Consider the following 18,234-nt stretch of genomic DNA (forward strand, 5'->3'; position numbering starts at 1 on the left):
CCACTCTGGTTACCTTGCAGGACAGGTTCTGTAGCAGTAGGCAGCTATCGATGAGTATTATCGTGCAACTACAATTGTCTGAAAGGGACTTTAATTTCTGGGCGTGGACACAAACAAGCTAACGATCAGAAACCTGCCTGCTGGCTGATACTGGCCGGCTTGTTCTGTCCAAAAAAAAATGGCAGCTGGCATTGGCACTAGTGGCATTTATAACATTTCTCCACCTTCACATGATGGTAACGTACAGGAGCCGAGACTCGGTGTCTGTCCTTGTCTGAGTTGGATTTTATGAAAGTGTTGCCAGTGATGTAATGTAATGTAATGCATTTGATCTTGTCACCCAGACCTGTCACCTGCAGACTGAGACCATTTCCTATGAAGAGAAGGAGCAGCAACTCGTGAATGACTGTGTGAAGGAGCTAAGTATGTTACAATTAGTGGGCGTTCTTGTAAACTTAGTGATTTTAAATTGCAGTAATCACTCCCTCCTGTGTCTTACTCAACCACTTTTAGAACAGATATCAAGAAATGCTTTTTACTGAGTGATAAATACTTGGAATAATCTACCAAGCAAAGTAAAAGGGGCACAAATATTGGGGTTATTCAAAATATAATTGAATGCCGTGCTGGGAGAGTCCGTGTCCCGGAGGAGTGACTTTGATGAACTCCATGTCCTTTTCCTATCCCCCATTTTTCTTCGGGCTGTATTCCAAGTCAAGCCAAATGCAAATTAGCAAGGGCTGATGTAGAAAATGCAAATATATTGCTGCCGATTGTACAGTGACCTGTGTGTGTGTATATGTATATATATATATAATATATAGACAGGTTTTGTAAACGCCATTAACAATGTTCTTCTACAAGTTCAATAAAAATCAAATTGGTTCCAGACTTGCAACAAAACAAATTGAGTTTGCACTCTACCGCCTGCTCATATGTGGGACCCATTGTCATGTTTACTATGTCAGTATTTGTGATGGAGTGCAGCAGTCTGGAGGTCACGCACAGGCCACTCACCGGCGTTCCAATAGGACACGCCACACATACGCGGAAATTTGAATAGTAATCAGGAACTGGCCAACACTTCCCCTCGCTTTGTCTCTGGCCATCCGTAGAATCATTTAAAATTTCATTTGCACCACTGAAGTAATTCTCGTTCAATATTAGTTACAGATTAGTGTTCGAACTCTGCCCTTAAAGGCAAGAAGTTATACTGAGCCCGCATCAAACACAAGTTCGGCTCCAGCTGGAGCATTGTGTCCAATCGTGGACACCGCACTTTAGGAAGGAGGTGAAGGCTCTGGAGAGGGTACAGAAGAGATTTACTGGAATGGTTCCAGGGATGAGTGAATACAGTTATCGGGAGAGACTGGAGAAGCTGGGGTTGTTCTCCTTAGCGCAGAGAAGGCTAAGAGGAGATTTGTTGGAGGTGTTCAAAATCATGGAGGGTTTAGATCGAGTAAATAAAGAGAAACTGTTTCCAGTGGCTGAAGGGTCGATAACCAGAGGGCACAGATTTAAGGTGATTGGCAAAAGAACCAGAGGCGACATGAGGGAAAACCTTTTTACGCAGCGAGTGGTTAGGATTTGGAATGCGCTGCCTGATAGGGCGGTGGATACAGATTCAATAGTTGCCTTCAAAAGGGAATTGGATAAATACTTGGAGGAGAAAAAATTGCAGGGATATGGGGAAAGAGCGGGGGAGTGGGACTGACTGGATCGCTCTTCGAAAGAGCCGGCGCAGACTCGATGGGCCGAATGGCCTCCCCCTGTGCTGTCTATTCCACGATTCTAAGATGATTGTTGTGTAAAACTGACTCTGCTTTTCTTGACGTTGTCCAGGGAGTGCAAATATTCAACTCGTTAACCTGGCTGAGGAACTGGCCAAGAAGACTGAAGACACAGCACGGCAGCAAGAAGAAATCACGCATCTTCTCTCGCAAGTAGTCGACCTGCAGAGAAAGGCCAAAGCTGTAAGCTGACGATACGTTGCTTGTAGTTTTCCAGTGCTTACTAACGACAATTGTGAGGCTAGTTTTCCGATGTGGATCTTCTCTCAAACTGCATCACTATTGCTCAGATTGACTTAATTTAGGGTTTGTGAGCTATCATTGTTGTCTCCGGTTGTCTGAGTCTAGACCCTCGAGGGATAATCCAGGGAACTATGGACCAGTCCGCTTGGCATCGTTGGTAGGAAAAATAATGGAATCCCTACTAAAGGAGAAAACAGAAGAACATCAAGAAACCAAAAATATAATAATGAATAGTCAGCATGGATTTCAAAAGGGAAAGTCTTGCTTGAACAACCTCATTGAATTTTTTGAAGAGGTAACAGCGAGAGTAGACGAGGGTAATGCAGTAGATGTCATTTAGATTTTCAAAAGGCCTTCGATAAGGTACCACATAATAGACTAATGAACAAGGTCAGAGAATGCGGAGTCAGGGGACAAGTAGCAGAATGGATTGTTGGCTGGCTTCAAGACAGAAAGCAGCGAGTAGGGGTAAACTGCAACAAAGTACAGGAGGACATTAATAAACTTGAAGAATGGGCATATAATCGGCAAATTAACTTCAACACAGATAAATGTGAGGTATTACATTTTGGTAGGAAGAATAGAGAGGTCACTTATTACTTGGAGGGTGGGAGTCTAGGTGGGGTAGAGGAACAAAGGGATCTCGGAGTACAAATACACAAATCACTAAAAGTTGCGCCACAGGTTAGCAAGGCCATAAAAATGCAAACCAAGCACTAGGGTTTATTTCTAGAGGGATAGAATTGAAAAGTAGGGAAGTTATGCTAAACCTGTATCGATCCTTGGTTAGACCACACTTGGAGTACTGCGTACAGTTCTGGTCACCATATTATAAAAAGGATGTAGAGGCACTGGAGAGGGTGCAGAGAAGATTTACAAGGATGATACCAGAAATGCAAGGGTATACATATCAGGAAAGGATGAACAGGCTGGGTCTCTTTTCTCTTGAAAAAAGAAGGCTGAGGGGTGACCTAATCGAGGTCTTTAAAATTATGAAAGGTTTTGATAGAGTGGATACAGAGAGAATGTTTCCACTTGTGGGGAAGAGCATAACTACAGGCCATCAATATAAGATAGTCACCGAGAAATCCAAGAGGGAATTCAGAAGAAACTTCTTTACCCAGAGAGTGGTGAGAATGTGGAACTCGCTGCCACAGGGAGTGGTTGAGGCGAATAGTATCGATGCATTTAAGGGGAGGCTGGACAAGCATCTGAGGGAAAGGGAATAGAGGGTTACACTGATAGATTTAGATGAGGAAAGACGGGAGGAGACTCGAGTGGAGCATAAACACCAGCATGGACTGGTTGGGCCGAATGGCCTGTTTCTGTGCTGTATATCCTGTGTAACCCTGTGTAAAACAATGAATGCGTTAACTCCTGGTTGTAGCCTGTCAGTTGGTATTTAATGCTGTTGCACTGAGTAATTAATGCTGATTACCGTCAAGACACTGAAGCCCCAAACAGTATCTCCTTGTCCAAAACAATCAGTCCTATCTTTGACAGAATTGACTGGGGGGTATGAGATGTTGTATGAGTCATAGGAGATTGTCAAAATAACAAGTGTTTTTAAATTCTATTGTTCCCTGTGGCATGTCGGAAAGTCATGCAGATAACTGACACGGGTTTGGTAACTTTATTTACCAAAAGATTAGTACAATATTTATTCCAGTATCGGGATGAATTTGTTCTATCTTTGCAAAGACACCTGATCAAAGGTGATAGCTGATGTGCTGTGAATGCATTACCAAATAATACATTTTTACTATTTAAAACTTAACTCGTGTACCTTTCAAAGTTACCTTTGAGAAGCTGGTTTAATAGCTCTTTGTACTGTGTTTGAATACTGGCCAAAAAAAAAGACTTGCATTTCTATAGCGCCTTTCACGACCACCGGACATCCCAAAGTGCTTTACAGCCAATGAAGTACTTCTTGAAGTGTAGTCACTGTTGTAATGTGGGCAACGTGGCAGCCAATTTGCGCACAGCAAGCTCCCACAAACAGCAATGTGATAATAACCAGATAATCAGTTTTAGTAATGTTGATTGAGGGATAAATATTGGCCCCAGGACACCGGGGAGAACTCCCCTGCTCCTCTTCGAAATAGTGCCGTGGGATCTTTTACGTCCACCTGAGAGAGCAGACGGGGCCTCGATTTGACGTTTCATTCGAAAGACGGCACCTCCGACAGTGCGCCGCTCCCTCAGTACTGCCCCTCCGATAGTACGGCGCTCCCTCAGTACTGCCCCTCCGACAGTGCGGCGCTCCCTCAGTACTGCCCCTCCGACAGTGCGGCGCTCCCTCAGTACTGCCCCTCCGACAGTGCGGCGCTCCCTCAGTACTGCCCCTCCGACAGTGCGGCGCTCCCTCAGTACTGCCCCTCCGACAGTGCGGCGCTCCCTCAGTACTGCCCCTCCGACAGTGCGGCGCTCCCTCAGTACTGCCCCTCCGACAGTGCGGCGCTCCCTCAGTACTGCCCCTCCGACAGTGCGGCGCTCCCTCAGTACTGCCCCTCCGACAGTGCGGCGCTCCCTCAGCACTGCCCCTCCGACAGTGCGGCGCTCCCTCAGTACTGCCCCTCCGACAGTGCGGCGCTCCCTCAGTACTGCCCCTCCGACAGTGCGGCGCTCCCTCAGTACTGCCCCTCCGACAGTGCGGCGCTCCCTCAGTACTGCACTGGAGTGTTAGCTTGGAATTTTGTGCTCGAGTCTCTGGAGTGGGACTTGAACCCACGACCTTCTGACTCTGAGGCGAGGGTGCTGCCCTCTGAGCCACGGCTGACACCTAAAGGGGCAAAACATCTAGAGCGGAGGTATAGTACCTCTGTCTTCCGATTTTGTTTTGGAAAATGCAACCACATGGATCCCACCCTGAATACATGACCAGCAGGTTCATCTCCCAACCATTTTACAGAAAGCTCAAGTTCACTTGGAGCACAGACTAAATGTGTAGGATTTTTTGAATAACCCAGCTGTGCTGTGAGCTGGGCTGTACAGTGATCTGAAGCCGGTTGTATCTGTGATGACACTGAATGGTTTGTTTTTCCTGTAGTATGCGGTGGAAAATGAAGAACTTACTCAACATTTGAGTGCAGCCAAAGATGCCCAGCGGCAACTCACTGCTGAGGTAAGTCTGTCATTGGACGTGAACTCCATGACGCAGTTTAATCTTTGTGATTTTGATATGGTGAAAGAGCCGAGGATAGTCAGAGCTGTGATTGTGTCCAGTTTAATGTAGGGAGCGGAGCTATTGACCACGCCAATCAGGAATTCAGAGTTTTACAGCACAGGACAAAGACAGACTTGCATTTCTATAGCGCCTTTCACGACCACCGGACGTCCCAAAGCGCTTTACAACCAATGAAGTACTTTTTGAAGTGGAGTCACTGTTGTAATGTAGGAAACACGGAAGCCAATTTGGGCACAGCAAGCTCCCACAAACAGCAATGTGATAATGAGCAGATAATCTGTTTTTAGTGATGTTGATTGAGGGATAAATATTGGCCCCAGGACACCGGGGAGAACTCCCCTGCTCTTCTTCGAAATAGTGCCGTGGGATATTTTACGTTCACCTGAGAGAGCAGACGGGGCCTCGGTTTAACATCTCATCCGAAAGACGGCACCTCCGACAATGCAGCCCTCCCTCAGCACTGCCCCTCCGACAGTGCAGCACTCCCTCAGTACTGCCCTTCGGACAGTATGGCACTCCCTCAGTACTGCCCTTCGGACAGTGCGGCGCTCCCTCAGTACTGCCCCTCTGACAGTGCGGCGCTCCCTCAGTACCGCCCCTCCGACAGTGCAGCACTCCCTCAGTACTGCCCTTCGGACAGTATGGCACTCCCTCAGTACTGCCCCTCCGACAGTGCGGCGCTCCCTCCGTACTGCCCCTCCGACAGTCCGGCGCTCCCTCAGCACTGCCCCTCTGACAGTGGAGCGCCCTCTCAGTACCGACGGTGCGGCGCTCCCTCTTTTGGGTTTTGGACAAGCCGGTCTAGAAATCCGTCTCTGGCGGTGACACAACGCGGGCGGTTATTCACAGCGACTGATTGACCCTTCGCAGTCAATGGAAGTGACTATGCTTTTGGGAGAGGTGGAGGCAGGGGAGAGAATTAAGGAATGAGCTTGTGCCCATATCGCTCCTTTCACATTCTCCGTACGTTCCAAAGCACTTCAGGCAGAGCCATTTAATTTATCCATTCCTGGGATGTGGGCGTCGCTGTCAAGGCCCAGCATTTATTGCCCGTTCCTATTTGCCCTGGAGAAGGTGGTGGTGAGTCGCCTTCTTGAACCGCTGTTCTTATTAGCAATTTAATACAACTGTGTGGCTTGCTGGGCCATTTCTGAGGCCAGGCAAGAGTCACCCACACTGCTCGGGTCTCGCTACTGGATGTAAAGAAGTATGTTTGAAAATTGTTCAATTGGCTCTATTTTTGAGATGCATTTCTTTTTCTTCAAGAACAACGATGCTCTTGGGAGACACTGCACACAACAGGCCTGTCACAGCATGGAGTAATGGGAATAAAAACAGAGAATGCTGGCAACACTCAGCGGGTCAGGCAGCATTTGTGGAGAGAGAAACAAGAGTTAACGTTTCAGGTCGATGACCTTTCGTCCTGAGCGTTCCCAGCATTTTCTGTTTTTATTTCAGATTTCCAGCATCCATTCCGCACTTTTGCTTTTTTCATGGAGTAATGGGTTAGGGATTGTCTCCCGTGCGGTTGAGTTCCTGATCTCGGCCGTGCTGCTGTGTTGACTGTCGGAGCCCAGTCCAGGCACCTTTCTCAGAGGCTTTTGGTGTAAAATGCAACTCCTGCCTGCCAGTTTGAAACCAGCATTGACGGAAGCCAGGGTGCAGATTGCCTCCGCGCTCAACTGTGGTTGCTGCATCGGTTCAGGAGGAGAATGAAAAGTTCAAGTTCAAAAGAATAGGTTGTAAATGTTTTTAGTTGTGTCACTGCCATTTCCACGCAATTCTAACCCCATTGGCCTGTGATCAGTATCCGTGCAAGACAAAAGAAAATGGCCTAGAAATTTGGTGGGCTGCGCCACCAGTTAGCGCCTAAAGAGGGCACTTAGTGGCTTTAGCACCACTGGCCATGCCTCCCGCAAAATTTAGCGGGGCACTAATGGCGGCGTTGGCCTGTAGCGCTGCGCTGCCACCGAAAAAAATGGCCGCCCCGCACCTCCACCTTAATTTGCACCACTACCGCCCCAAACGCGATATTGGGTCGCGCCCCCCCCCACCCCCCCCCCCGCCCTGTAACGCCGGTCGCAAATCGTGACCGGTTCACGGGGCTTACCTGTGGCGGTAGTGACGCAAATTAAGGTGGAGGTGCAGGGCGGCCATTTTTTTCGGTGGCCGCCTGCCTGCACCTCCTCGCGCCACCCTCCCCGGCCTCCCTACCCCCCCACCCGGGCAGTTCCAGCTGTGTCCCGAGAGCCCGGCACTTCTCCTCGGTGCCAGACTCTTTTGCCGGCACTCGCGATCGGTGATCACGCTGGTGCAGGCCCCTCCCCCTTAAGAAGGGGAGGAAGGCCTGCAGTACCGCAGCGCATGTGGCGCTGCGGCACCTTGCGCTGCGATATTCAGTTTGAGCGCCCCAAGTGGGACGCGGGAAGCCTCGAGCAGCGCCCCGAGTCTCTCTTGGGGCGCTCCAACTGAATATCGGGAGGGCGCAAGCGGCTCCGCCTGGAGCGCAAATTCCGGCGCCCAGGTGAGCTTGGCGCCCCAAACGCAGCGCCACTGAATTTTTAGCCCAATATACTCAAAGAAAAGTAATTTGCCGAATGTCATGAAACTTACCATTCATGCAGAAATGACTCATGAGATAACACTGGGCGGCCAGCTGGTGGCGCCGTCCAAGGAAAGTATAAATACTCGGGCGTGGGCCCAGCTTGCTCAGGACGTTTTTGTAACCAGGAACTAGTGATGTAACTAGAACTCATGGTTGTGAAACAGTTGATTAAAGCCTTGTTTTATACTCAAATCAAGTGCTTAGTAGTTTTCTTGCGTCGCCGATCATTTATTTTTGATGACTGAAGCTGCACCGTTGTGGAACCCTCCAGTTTTGATGATGCTGGTATACCTTTAGGATGTGTGTGTTTTTTTCTGCAGTTGCGGGAGCTGGAGGACAAGTACGCAGAATGTATGGAGATGCTGCACGAAGCGCAAGAGGAAATCAAGAATCTGCGTAACAAAGCCCTGCCAAACAGCACACCGCGCCGCTACCATTCGCTGGGCCTCTTCCCTCTGGTAAAAGCAAACCAGCAGAAAGAATGCATTGTGTTCATCCATTGACAAACCGCTCCGCTTATTGTTGGCACGGTCGCCTGCTGGTTTCATTCGGGTTTCTTTCCCATCCCAGATAAAATGTTTCCAATCGTCTGAGAGATGGTTGGTCTTTCCGAGCGTCCAGTGGGGGGTCTGACGGTCCAGTGGGGGGCGTCTGACGGTCCAGTCGGACACCACGCAATGCAGCAAAAGCATCCAAATCAAAATGTTGTTGATGTGCCTCTAGGATTATTATTCCTTTTTAATAAATACCATATTCAAACATGGATAAACCACACTCCAAAATATGCTGAAGGCATCTAGAGACTAAGGCACTTGATGTCTGCAACATTTCCACTTCTGACTCCATGAATCAAATTTTGGACATGGCAGTTCATTAGCGCCCTCGTTTAAGACTAATGGGTCTAACAATATGAAGTTCAGGTTTTGGATTGGGAGAACTGGGATTTATGGTCAATATATTTCCTGTTCACAGATTGGGGGGAAAGTCTGTTGCTCTGTAAGTTATCCAACAGCTGTGTATCTGGACCCCCAAGTCTCTTTGGATCTCCACTGTTTTTAGCTTTTAACTTGGAACTATAACTGGAGCATTCGAAGGAAAACTGCATAAAATCCTATTAGCGGAGCCGTGAGGACAGAAATTCCAATGGCGCTATCGTGGAACATCCGCTGACGGCTTCAGCTTCCTCACGAACCCGGTGCCAGCTCCCAGGGACGGGATCCTTAACATCCTGAGCCTTCCCAGGCCCCGATCTGCAGTGACCAAATTGGAATGGCATTTAGCGCTGGCGGGGCCCACTTGAGGTCCAGGATGGCTCTCCGTTCTGCTTCCTGCGGACATGGGCACTGCGGGGGCTTTGGAGGCAGACCAGGTGGCACTTCTGGGCAAGTGAAAGCAACCCTCCGCACGATCAGAGTTTGCTGTATCCTCACCATGGCTTTTGATAACCGAGCTCTGAATCTATCCGAGTATTTGACCCTTTGTTCGCGACCTCTGTCCTGTGAGTCCCTTTACAGCTTTAAGTGCATATTTCATAGAATCATAGACATTCACGGCACTGAAGGAGGCCATTCGGCCCATCGTGCCCGTGTCAGCCGAGAAAGAGCTTTCCAGCCTAATCCCACTTTCCAGCTCTTGGTCCGTAGCCCTGTAGATTCCGGCACTTCAAGTGAATATCCAAGTACTTTTTAAATGTGATGAGGGTTTCTGCCTCGACCACCCTTTCAGGCAGTGAGTTCCAGACCCCCACCACCCTCGGTGAAAAAAGTTCTCCTCAACGCCTCTCTAATCCTTCTCCCAATTACTTTAAATCTCTGCCCCCTGGTTATTGACCTCTCTGCTGAGGGAGTTTATGTAGACAATGCTTGAAGAATGAGGGGGAATCAACCACGGAATCTTTGCTTGGCCACGGTATAAAAGTGTGGTGCTTTAAGGCTTAGAAACTGATTTGAGTAAAGCAGTTAAGAAAATGTTGGTCTAAAGTCCAACAGAGGAGGACTATAACGTTGCATTGTTTTGACTGTCTGTCTTGGCAGAGGTTAAGTGCTGCAGGAGTGTCGGGTTATGTACGGTTTATCTTGGAACCTGCAAATATGTGTATTTTTTAAAACCTTGGAGAGCAAAGTGTTGGCATCACTTGTTTGCCCATCTTGAACCTGGGGAATATGGAGGGACGTGTTTCTCAGTGCTGGTTTACTCGGTCCAGTGCTGATTTATTAGCGATGCGTGCTCTCACACGGGATTTCTCTTTATTAAACAGGATTCTTTAGCCGCTGAAATTGAAGGGTCTATGCGCAAAGAACTACAGATGGACAATTCGCCTGCCCCGGAGCAAAAGTATGTCTTGAAAATGTAACCTTTGACCTGTTGGGTCGTCAAAAAAAAAATCCTCCTCAAATTCTACCTGGTCAACCTTTTATTACAAGCCACTTCCTTTTGCAGTTGCTTGCCGTCCTGTCATGATGTTGTAATTGTGTATAGTCGCGAGCACTGCCAGAGCTTCTCCTAAATCAGCTTCAGTATTTTTAAAGCAATCCTTAAATAGGGAAACTTGACTTCAAATGTTATGAGTTGAAACTATTCTTTAAATCGCTTTTTAATCTCCACAGACGTTAGCAAAACACTCCTCCATTTATTGGGATTAATGCCAAACCCACCACCGGCAAATTGTTGGAGCAAATCTGATTTTTTTTTTATTTTTTAAACATCTTGATTTAAGATGGTTTGTTCAATCTGTGTCAGCGAGGCATGTTCCTCTTCTTTCTCTCAATGTGGTAGTCTTGCTTTTAAAAATAAACACGAGCAATGGGCATAGCAATTGGCCACAGTATAAGAACATAAGAATTAGGAGCAGGAGTCGGCCATTCGGCCCCTCGAGCCTGCTCCGCCATTCAATGAGATCATGGCTGATCTTCGACCTCAACTCCACTTTCCCGCCCGATCTCCATATCCCTCGATTCCCCTAGAGTCCAAAAATCTATCGATCTCCGCCTTGAATATACTCAACGACTGAGCATCCACAGCCCTCTGGGGCAGAGAACCCTCTGAGTGAAGAAATTCCTCCTCATCTCAGTCTTAAATGGCCGACCCCTTATCCTGAGACTATGCCCCCTAGTTCTAGACACTCCAGCCAGGGGAAACAACCTCTCAGCATCTATCTTGTCAATCCCCCTCAGAATCTGACATGTTTCAAATATGTACGTATGTGTCCCCGGGAGTGGCCAACCAGTGTCTCCTAGACAAGTGTGCACTTTGGGTGAAAACAGGTTGGCTTTGGCTGCCATTGTCTGTCTCTCCCACTGTGTTTTTCCCCATTCCCTCTCCCTCCCCCACCCCCACCATCAACTAACATGTTGACTGTGGTATCTTGAGGTGGCCATAGATGGAGACGGACACCGGTTAACTCCGTAACATGGTTTAATCAACACTTGCACATAAAAGCTTCTGCCATGAGGCAGCAAAAACAAAGAGTACCACAGTACAGATCAGACTTAACTCAGGAGAGCAATTGCCACAGCACCACCTGGTGGATCAGGTTACTCATAACCTCCCAGGTTACTACACTCCTCCCCCCCTTAAGATTGCCCTATGCAATTCTTAAACAATAACCCTTACTAGGTACTACATTTTAATTAACCAGTATGCTCTAACCATGGTTAACCCCTGACTAATTTAACAGGTTTGTATAAGTCTTGTTGCTTGCGAATCCTTTGTGAACGTCTTAATTCCACTTGTGGTGGATTCTCAGATTCATTCGCACTTGAGATTGGAGTAGTCTCTGATGTTGGTTTTACTCTGTCCCGCTGTGGCCTGGCAGTACCAGTGTCCACTGGCACCTTATAAGCCGTGCTGGGTCCTGGAACAGCCTCCTCTACTGCCCTTTGTTCCATCTGAGGCAGTTCCCCCTGCTGCCGGCTGAAAAGCTGATCCACATGCCGACAAACCCCTCGACCATCCCCTAGTAACATGGAGTACGACACAGGTCCTGTAATGTCCTGGATTAGTCCTGGTATCCATTTAGGTCCATAACCGAAGTTCCGGGTGTACACAGAGTCCCCTATGGCGAAATGGCGAGCTTTAGTATGCTTGTCATGGTACGCTTTTTGGTTTGTTTGTTTTGTCTCAACCTTGCTTTTGAGATCTGGGTGTATCAGGTCTAACGTGCACCGCAACTTTCTCCCCATCATCAACTCAGCCGGAGAAAGCCCCGTGGTAGCTTGGGGTGTTATACGATAACTAAACAAGGCTCTGTTGAGCTTGGTCTCCAGGGTGTCACCTGAGCTCTTCCTCATGAGCTCCTTAAAAGTCTGCACGGCTCGCTCGGCTAACCCATTTGAGGCTGGGTGATATGGAGCCGAGGTGACATGTGTGATTCCATTCCTTACCATGAATTCTTTGCTCCCTTCACTAACAAAACACTGTGCATTGTCGGATACAATCATTTCTGGAATACCATGCGTGCTGAAGCTGTTCCTGAGACAATTCAGTGTGGCATCAGTCGTTGCAGAGCTCACTGGATAAACGTCGATCCACTTTGAGTAAGCGTCAACCAGCACCAAAAACATTTTGCCCATAAAAGGTCCCGCATAGTCTATGTGAATTCTCCTCCAGGGTTTGCTGGGCCACTCCCAGGGATGGAGTGGTGCCCCGGCAGGTGCTTTCCTCTGTTCCTGACATAAAGTGCATGACTTTACCTTTGACTCAATTTCAGCATCCAAGTTAGGACACCACAGGTAGCTCCTAGCCAGTTCTTTCATTCTAGTCATTCCTGGGTGCGATTGATGCAACTGTTCCATCAAAGTAGAGCGTCCCCGCTCTGGGACTATGATGCGTGCTCCCCATAGCACACATCCATCTTGGACACTGAGCTCGTGCTGTCTCTGTCTGTACGGCGCGAACTCCGGTCCCTCACGGTGATCTGGCCAGCCTTTCAACACATACTCACGGACCCTTGACAGAACGGGGTCCTTGGCTGTCCAGCCCTGGATTTGCGCTGAAGTCATCAGGGGACTGATCTCCTGATCCAGCATCAGGACGTGCTCCTCAGGGGAAGTACTGCGAGGAGATTTTGAGAGGGGCAGGCGGCTGAGAGCATCCGCGTTCCCGTTTTCCTTGCCGGCTCTGTACGTGATCACATATTCATAGGCTCTTCGTATTACTGCCCATCTCTTTATTCTCTGTGATGCCATTTGAGGCACCGCTTTCATCTCATTCAGTAAGCTAATAAGAGGCTTGTGGTCAGTACTGATTACAAACTTCCTCCCATATATGTATTTATGGAATTTCTTTACTCCAAATATAATGGCCAACCCCTCTTTATCAAGCTGTGAATAGTTCTTTTCCGCAGCTGTGAGCGTGCGTGAAACAAACCCGATGGGCCTTTCTGCTCCATCTGGCATGCGGTGGGCCAACACTGCCCCCACTCCATAGGGTGATGCGTCGCAGGACATTATCAGCTCCTTCTTCACGTCGTAATGCACCAACACCCTGCTGGACTGAAATCGCTCCTTTGACTGAAACGCTTTCGCTTGCTCTGGCCCCCAACGCCATGGCTCCTCCTTTCTCAGCAGTTTGTGCAGGGGTGCCAGCAGCATCGATAAGTTTGGAAGAAACCGGTTATAATAATTCAGGAGCCCTAGATAGGCTTTCAGTTCAGTCACTGAGGTGGGTGCCGGTGCATCCTGCACTGCCTGCACTTTCCCTGGTAATGGATGGAGGCCTGTGGCATCCACCCGATGTCCCAGGAATGTAACTTCCTTCTCCATGAAACTACACTTACTCCGTTTCAGGCGTAGCCCCGCCTCTTCCAGCCGCTGTAGCACTTTGTCCAGTGTTTTTAAGTGATCCTGATCGTCACTTCCTGTTAGCAGAATATCATCTAAGTACACGGCCACCTTTGGAATGCCCTGCAGAATGCCCTCCATAGTCCGTTGGAATATTGCTGGGCTAGAACTGACACCAAATGGTAACCTGGCATACGTGAACAGCCCCTTGTGCGTGTTCACCGTGACAAACTTTTTTGATTCTTCATCTAGCAATATCTGCTGATACGCATGACTCCTGTCCAGTTTGCTGAATCTTTCTCCCCCAGCGAGCGATGTTAACATGTCCTCCATTCGGAATGGGGTACTGTTCCAGTGATGATACTCTGTTCACTGTTAACTTATAGTCACCACACACCCTTACGTTACCGTCGGGCTTCAATACCAGGACTATTGGTGCCGCCCAGTCTGAAAATTTCACTGGTTCTATTACTTTGTCCCTTAGCAGGCGATCTAGTTCTGCCTCAACCTTGGTTTTCATTGCAAAAGGTACCGACCTTGGTTTAAAGAAACGAGGCGTGGCATCACTGGCTACATGAATCTTGGCTGTGGCTCCCCTTAAGGTGCCCAGTTCGTCCTTGAACACTAACTCATGCTTCATCAGCACTTCTTGCAGTGCCTCTGTACTGTCCTTCATTTTATTCATTGCCTGCCAGTACACACTCAACTCACTGATCCACCCTCGCCCTAACGGGTTTGGCCCTGACCCTGCTACCACTACCACCGTAAGCTCTTTGGTGACTCCTTTGTGTTCCACTTGTACTTCGGCCGCCCCCAAAATGTCCACCTTCTGTCCTGTGTAGGTTTTGAGACTAATGGGGCATGTACCTAGCTCTGGTACTTTTGCTTCCCCCCAGAGCTTGGCGTACTCAGTCTGCGACATTATGGTTACCCTACATCCGGTGTCAATACTGAGTAAGAGGGGGTACGTTGGGCCTTGAAGTGTCTATACTGTATACAGTGAAAACCGACTCACTAGACTCTTCCTCCTCTTGTATGTAATTTGCCCGCTTTGTGTACTTCTCCCTACCCCCTTTTGCATGCTTTGCCCCTTTAGCACTAGAAGTAAAGGGAATAAAGGGTTACGGGGAGCGGGCAGGAAATTGGACATGAGTCTGGGTTCGGAATGGTCATGGCCCTGTGGGTAGTGGAGCGGGCCCAGGGGCCGTGCAGCCTTGTTCTGCTCCTACTGTGTTCTAATTCTGTTAGATTTCAGGAGATGGTTTTATTCCTGTTCCTGACTGGGGTGGAGATCGCCTTTACAGAAGGTAAGTACTGTAGAAAATATAGGGACAGAGTGATCTCCTGGAAGAATTTCGATCGCCTAGATGGGTCGGAGAGGAATTTCCCAGATTTTTTTCTCCCAAATTGGCCATTGGGTCTTTATCTGGTTTTTCGCCTCTCCCGGGAGATCACATGGGTTCGGGTGGATGCAGAGTGATAGAAGATTTGAGGTTAGGATCAGATCAGCCATGATCTTATTGAATGGTGGAGCAGGCTCGAGGGGCCGATTGGCCTACTCCTGCTCCTATTTCTTATGTTCTTATGTTCTTATGTTCTCTCACTCACTGCCCTTTTACAGACTTTCTTTAAGTGCCCTATTTTTCCACAATTGTGGCACTTTGCCTTTGCAAACCTGCAGTCCTTTGCATAATGGCTCGTCCCGCCACATCGGTAGCAATCCCCAACCCCGACTGGTGGACTTTTCGCGCCAGCTTCCATCTTGAAAACAGCTCCTCCCACTGGTTTACTCCATTTCTCCTTGCTCATACTGTTTAAGTCCTTAATGTCCTTGTTAGCCGTCTCCATGGCTTGTGCTTTTTTAAGTGCCGTCTCAAACGTTAATCCTTCTTCTGACAGCAACCTTTGCTGTATACTGTCGTCGTTAACTCCGCATACTAGTCTGTCCCTTAACATGACTGTGACCGCATTTCCAAAATTACAGTCCTGTGCGAGCTTCCGAAGCTCCTCCACATACTCAGTAACGCTTTCTTCCGGCCTCCTAATCCTCGAATTGAATTTCCATCTCTGTACTATTTCACTAGGTTTCGGATTGAAATGATTCTTTAGTAGACTCGCCAACTCGTCAAAAGATTTTTCTCCTGGCCGCTCCGGGCTCAGCAGATTCCTCATCCGTGTGTAGGTTTGTGCTCCCACACAACTCAGTAAAATGGCCCTTTTATTTTCAGCACTGTCCACCTCGTTTGCCATAAAGAAATGGCTCAGTATTTCAATATACTCCTCCCAAGACTGCGACTTGCTGTCAAAAGGTGCCACGGAGCCTACCGTTCCTGCCATCCTTGGAGTCCGGTCACTTCAGCCAAAAAATCAAACTCCGTTTCAATTCCCGCGGCCTAGCCTCGTGCTTTTCCGACTAGTTTGCTAACCAACCCGAGCACCTCTTCCGAATACTCCCTAACTATGACTGATCCACCAAAACTTTTCCGTCCTTTATTCTCGTCGCCATATGTGGTATCTTGAGCTGGCAATAGATGGAGACGGACACCGGTTAACTCCGTAACATGGTTTAATCAACACTTGCACATAAAAGTTTCTGCCATGAGGCAGCAAAAACAAAGAGTACCACAGTACAGATCAGACTTAACTCAGGAGAGCAATTGCCACAGCACCACCTGGTGGATCAGGTTACTCATAACCTCCCAGGTTACTACATTGACAATTGCGGTATAAAGTCACCCGTGAAAAATACAACGGCCGTTGCCACCTTTGGAATGATACTCCACCACTAATCAGGGCTGGAGCAGTAACGGTAGCAAACTACAAATCCTAGAGATAGAAATCTATTTTACATTCATTTTCAAACCTCGATGTTTTAGACTCCTGTCATTCCAGGCACAATGGATTTTGGTTTCTTTAATTCGGAACCATACGAGTGCGATCATTTTGGAAATATAATTCACCTTTGCATTGGCTCCGGGACTCTAGCAGAGTGAAGCTCAACAGGAGACACAAAGCATCAGAGCACCACCATCCTCGAGTTCACGCACCATTGGCCAGGGGTGTCCACTGCATGGACTGTTGAAGAGCTAATCGAAACCTGGTGTTTTCTGTGCCTCCAACCTCTCGTCCCAAGACCCCCAACAACTGGGGCACTGTTGGGAGTGCAATGGATGCTCCTTTTATATGTCCGTGTGCTGTCCGCTGCGAGCACCTGGTTCATGCGGCAAACAGCACGCTCGGTGTCAAAACGCCTGAAGATCCAAGCTGGAGGTTGTTCACCTTCAAAGAATAAGTGAACTCTTTGAGGGTGAAGGACCTGCTCATCATCTCCGCCTGGCAGCAACGCCAGTCGCTCGTTGCGGTGAGACGGGAGAGGTAGTCCGTTGACCGCAGTGCCTGGGGCAGTGTGTATAATTTCAACAAAGCAATTTGGTTATACTGTCTGAAGCATTGTTGTAAAAGATGTCACGTGTGTGACCTTAATTTACAAATGTAAATATAGTGGACTAGAGAGAATCTACTGCCCCATGTCACTAAATTAAATTGATATTTGCCAGGAGCGGTGTTCTGGATATAGAGCCCAGTTTACATAATGCACACAACAGGAAAGGAAGGGATGTAGTGCATTATTCGGGAGTGAAATCCTCAGCTGTCTTGTTCAATGAGGTAGAATTTGATGCCTCATTTCAGTCACTGCACTTTAATACCGAGCGAGGTTGGGTCTGCATGTGAGTCACAGTTTCCGTGCTCCCGGGTGTGTGTAATGAATGCCATTGCTGTGTAAACAAGTGAGACTAATTAAAACTTGTTTAGCTTTAAAAACAGCGGAAGCTCTTGGAACAAGTATGAAAGCAGACCCGCTTTTGATAAAAATAGTTCAGCTTTAGGATTTCTTTACCCTAAAATCTTAGTGATGCAGAGGCAATTATGTGTTTGTCAAAAGTTCTGCTCTGTTTATTCCCATCTTCCTATTAACAATGGTGTCTGTACACACCTTTAATAAAACACTTGCCCAACCTGCCCCTTCGATACCTGCACATTCTACCACCTCAGACGTGTCTCAATGATGCACCTCCACAATTTCAATGGAATTTATTAATTTTAAAACGAAACATCTCTGACCCTTGATCCTTGACCCTTGATCCTTGACCCTTGTGGTCTGCAGTAGCTTCTTCAACCTTTCCCTCAACACCCGCAGACATGAAATGGAGTAACGTTCTCTGATTCACGTGATGAAATTATTTAAACATTGAAATAAAACAAAAATTCAGCTGGAAAATTGTCTGCAATAAAACATATTTGATTCTGAGGGAGGAACATGTCAGATTCTGAGGGGGATTGACAGGGTCGATGCTGAGAGGTTGTTTCCCCCTGGCTGGAGAGTCTGGAACCGGGGTCACAGTCTCAGGATAAGGGGTCGGCCATTTAAGACTGAGATGAGGAGGAATTTCTTCACTCAGAGGGTTGTGGATGCTGAGTCGTTGAGTATATTCAAGGCTGAGATCAATAGATTTTTGGACTCTTGGGGAATCGAGGGATATGGAGATCGGGCGGGAAAGTGGAGATGAGGTCGAAGATCAGCCATGATCTTATTGAATGGCGGAGCAGGCTCGAGGGGCCGAATGGCCG

The 18,234-nt window shown here is 48.0% G+C and overlaps 1 protein-coding gene across 1 annotated transcript in view; it reads left to right on the forward strand.

Annotated features, from left to right (window-relative positions):
- The window catches only part of trak1a (trafficking protein, kinesin binding 1a), a 236,496-nt gene that overhangs the window by 195,357 nt on the left and 22,905 nt on the right, over positions 1 to 18,234 (forward strand). Inside the window, exons 8-12 of the mRNA XM_085989320.1 lie at positions 345 to 423; positions 1,843 to 1,973; positions 5,083 to 5,157; positions 8,146 to 8,283; positions 10,083 to 10,159. Coding sequence (XP_085845446.1) covers positions 345 to 423; positions 1,843 to 1,973; positions 5,083 to 5,157; positions 8,146 to 8,283; positions 10,083 to 10,159 — 500 coding nt within the window. The remainder of the gene's footprint in view (positions 1 to 344; positions 424 to 1,842; positions 1,974 to 5,082; positions 5,158 to 8,145; positions 8,284 to 10,082; positions 10,160 to 18,234) is intronic.

Source organism: Somniosus microcephalus, chromosome 5 (genome assembly GCF_052327205.1).
Source record: "Somniosus microcephalus isolate GS21.2 chromosome 5, FLI_Smic_1.0, whole genome shotgun sequence".
Lineage (NCBI taxonomy): Eukaryota > Metazoa > Chordata > Chondrichthyes > Squaliformes > Somniosidae > Somniosus > Somniosus microcephalus.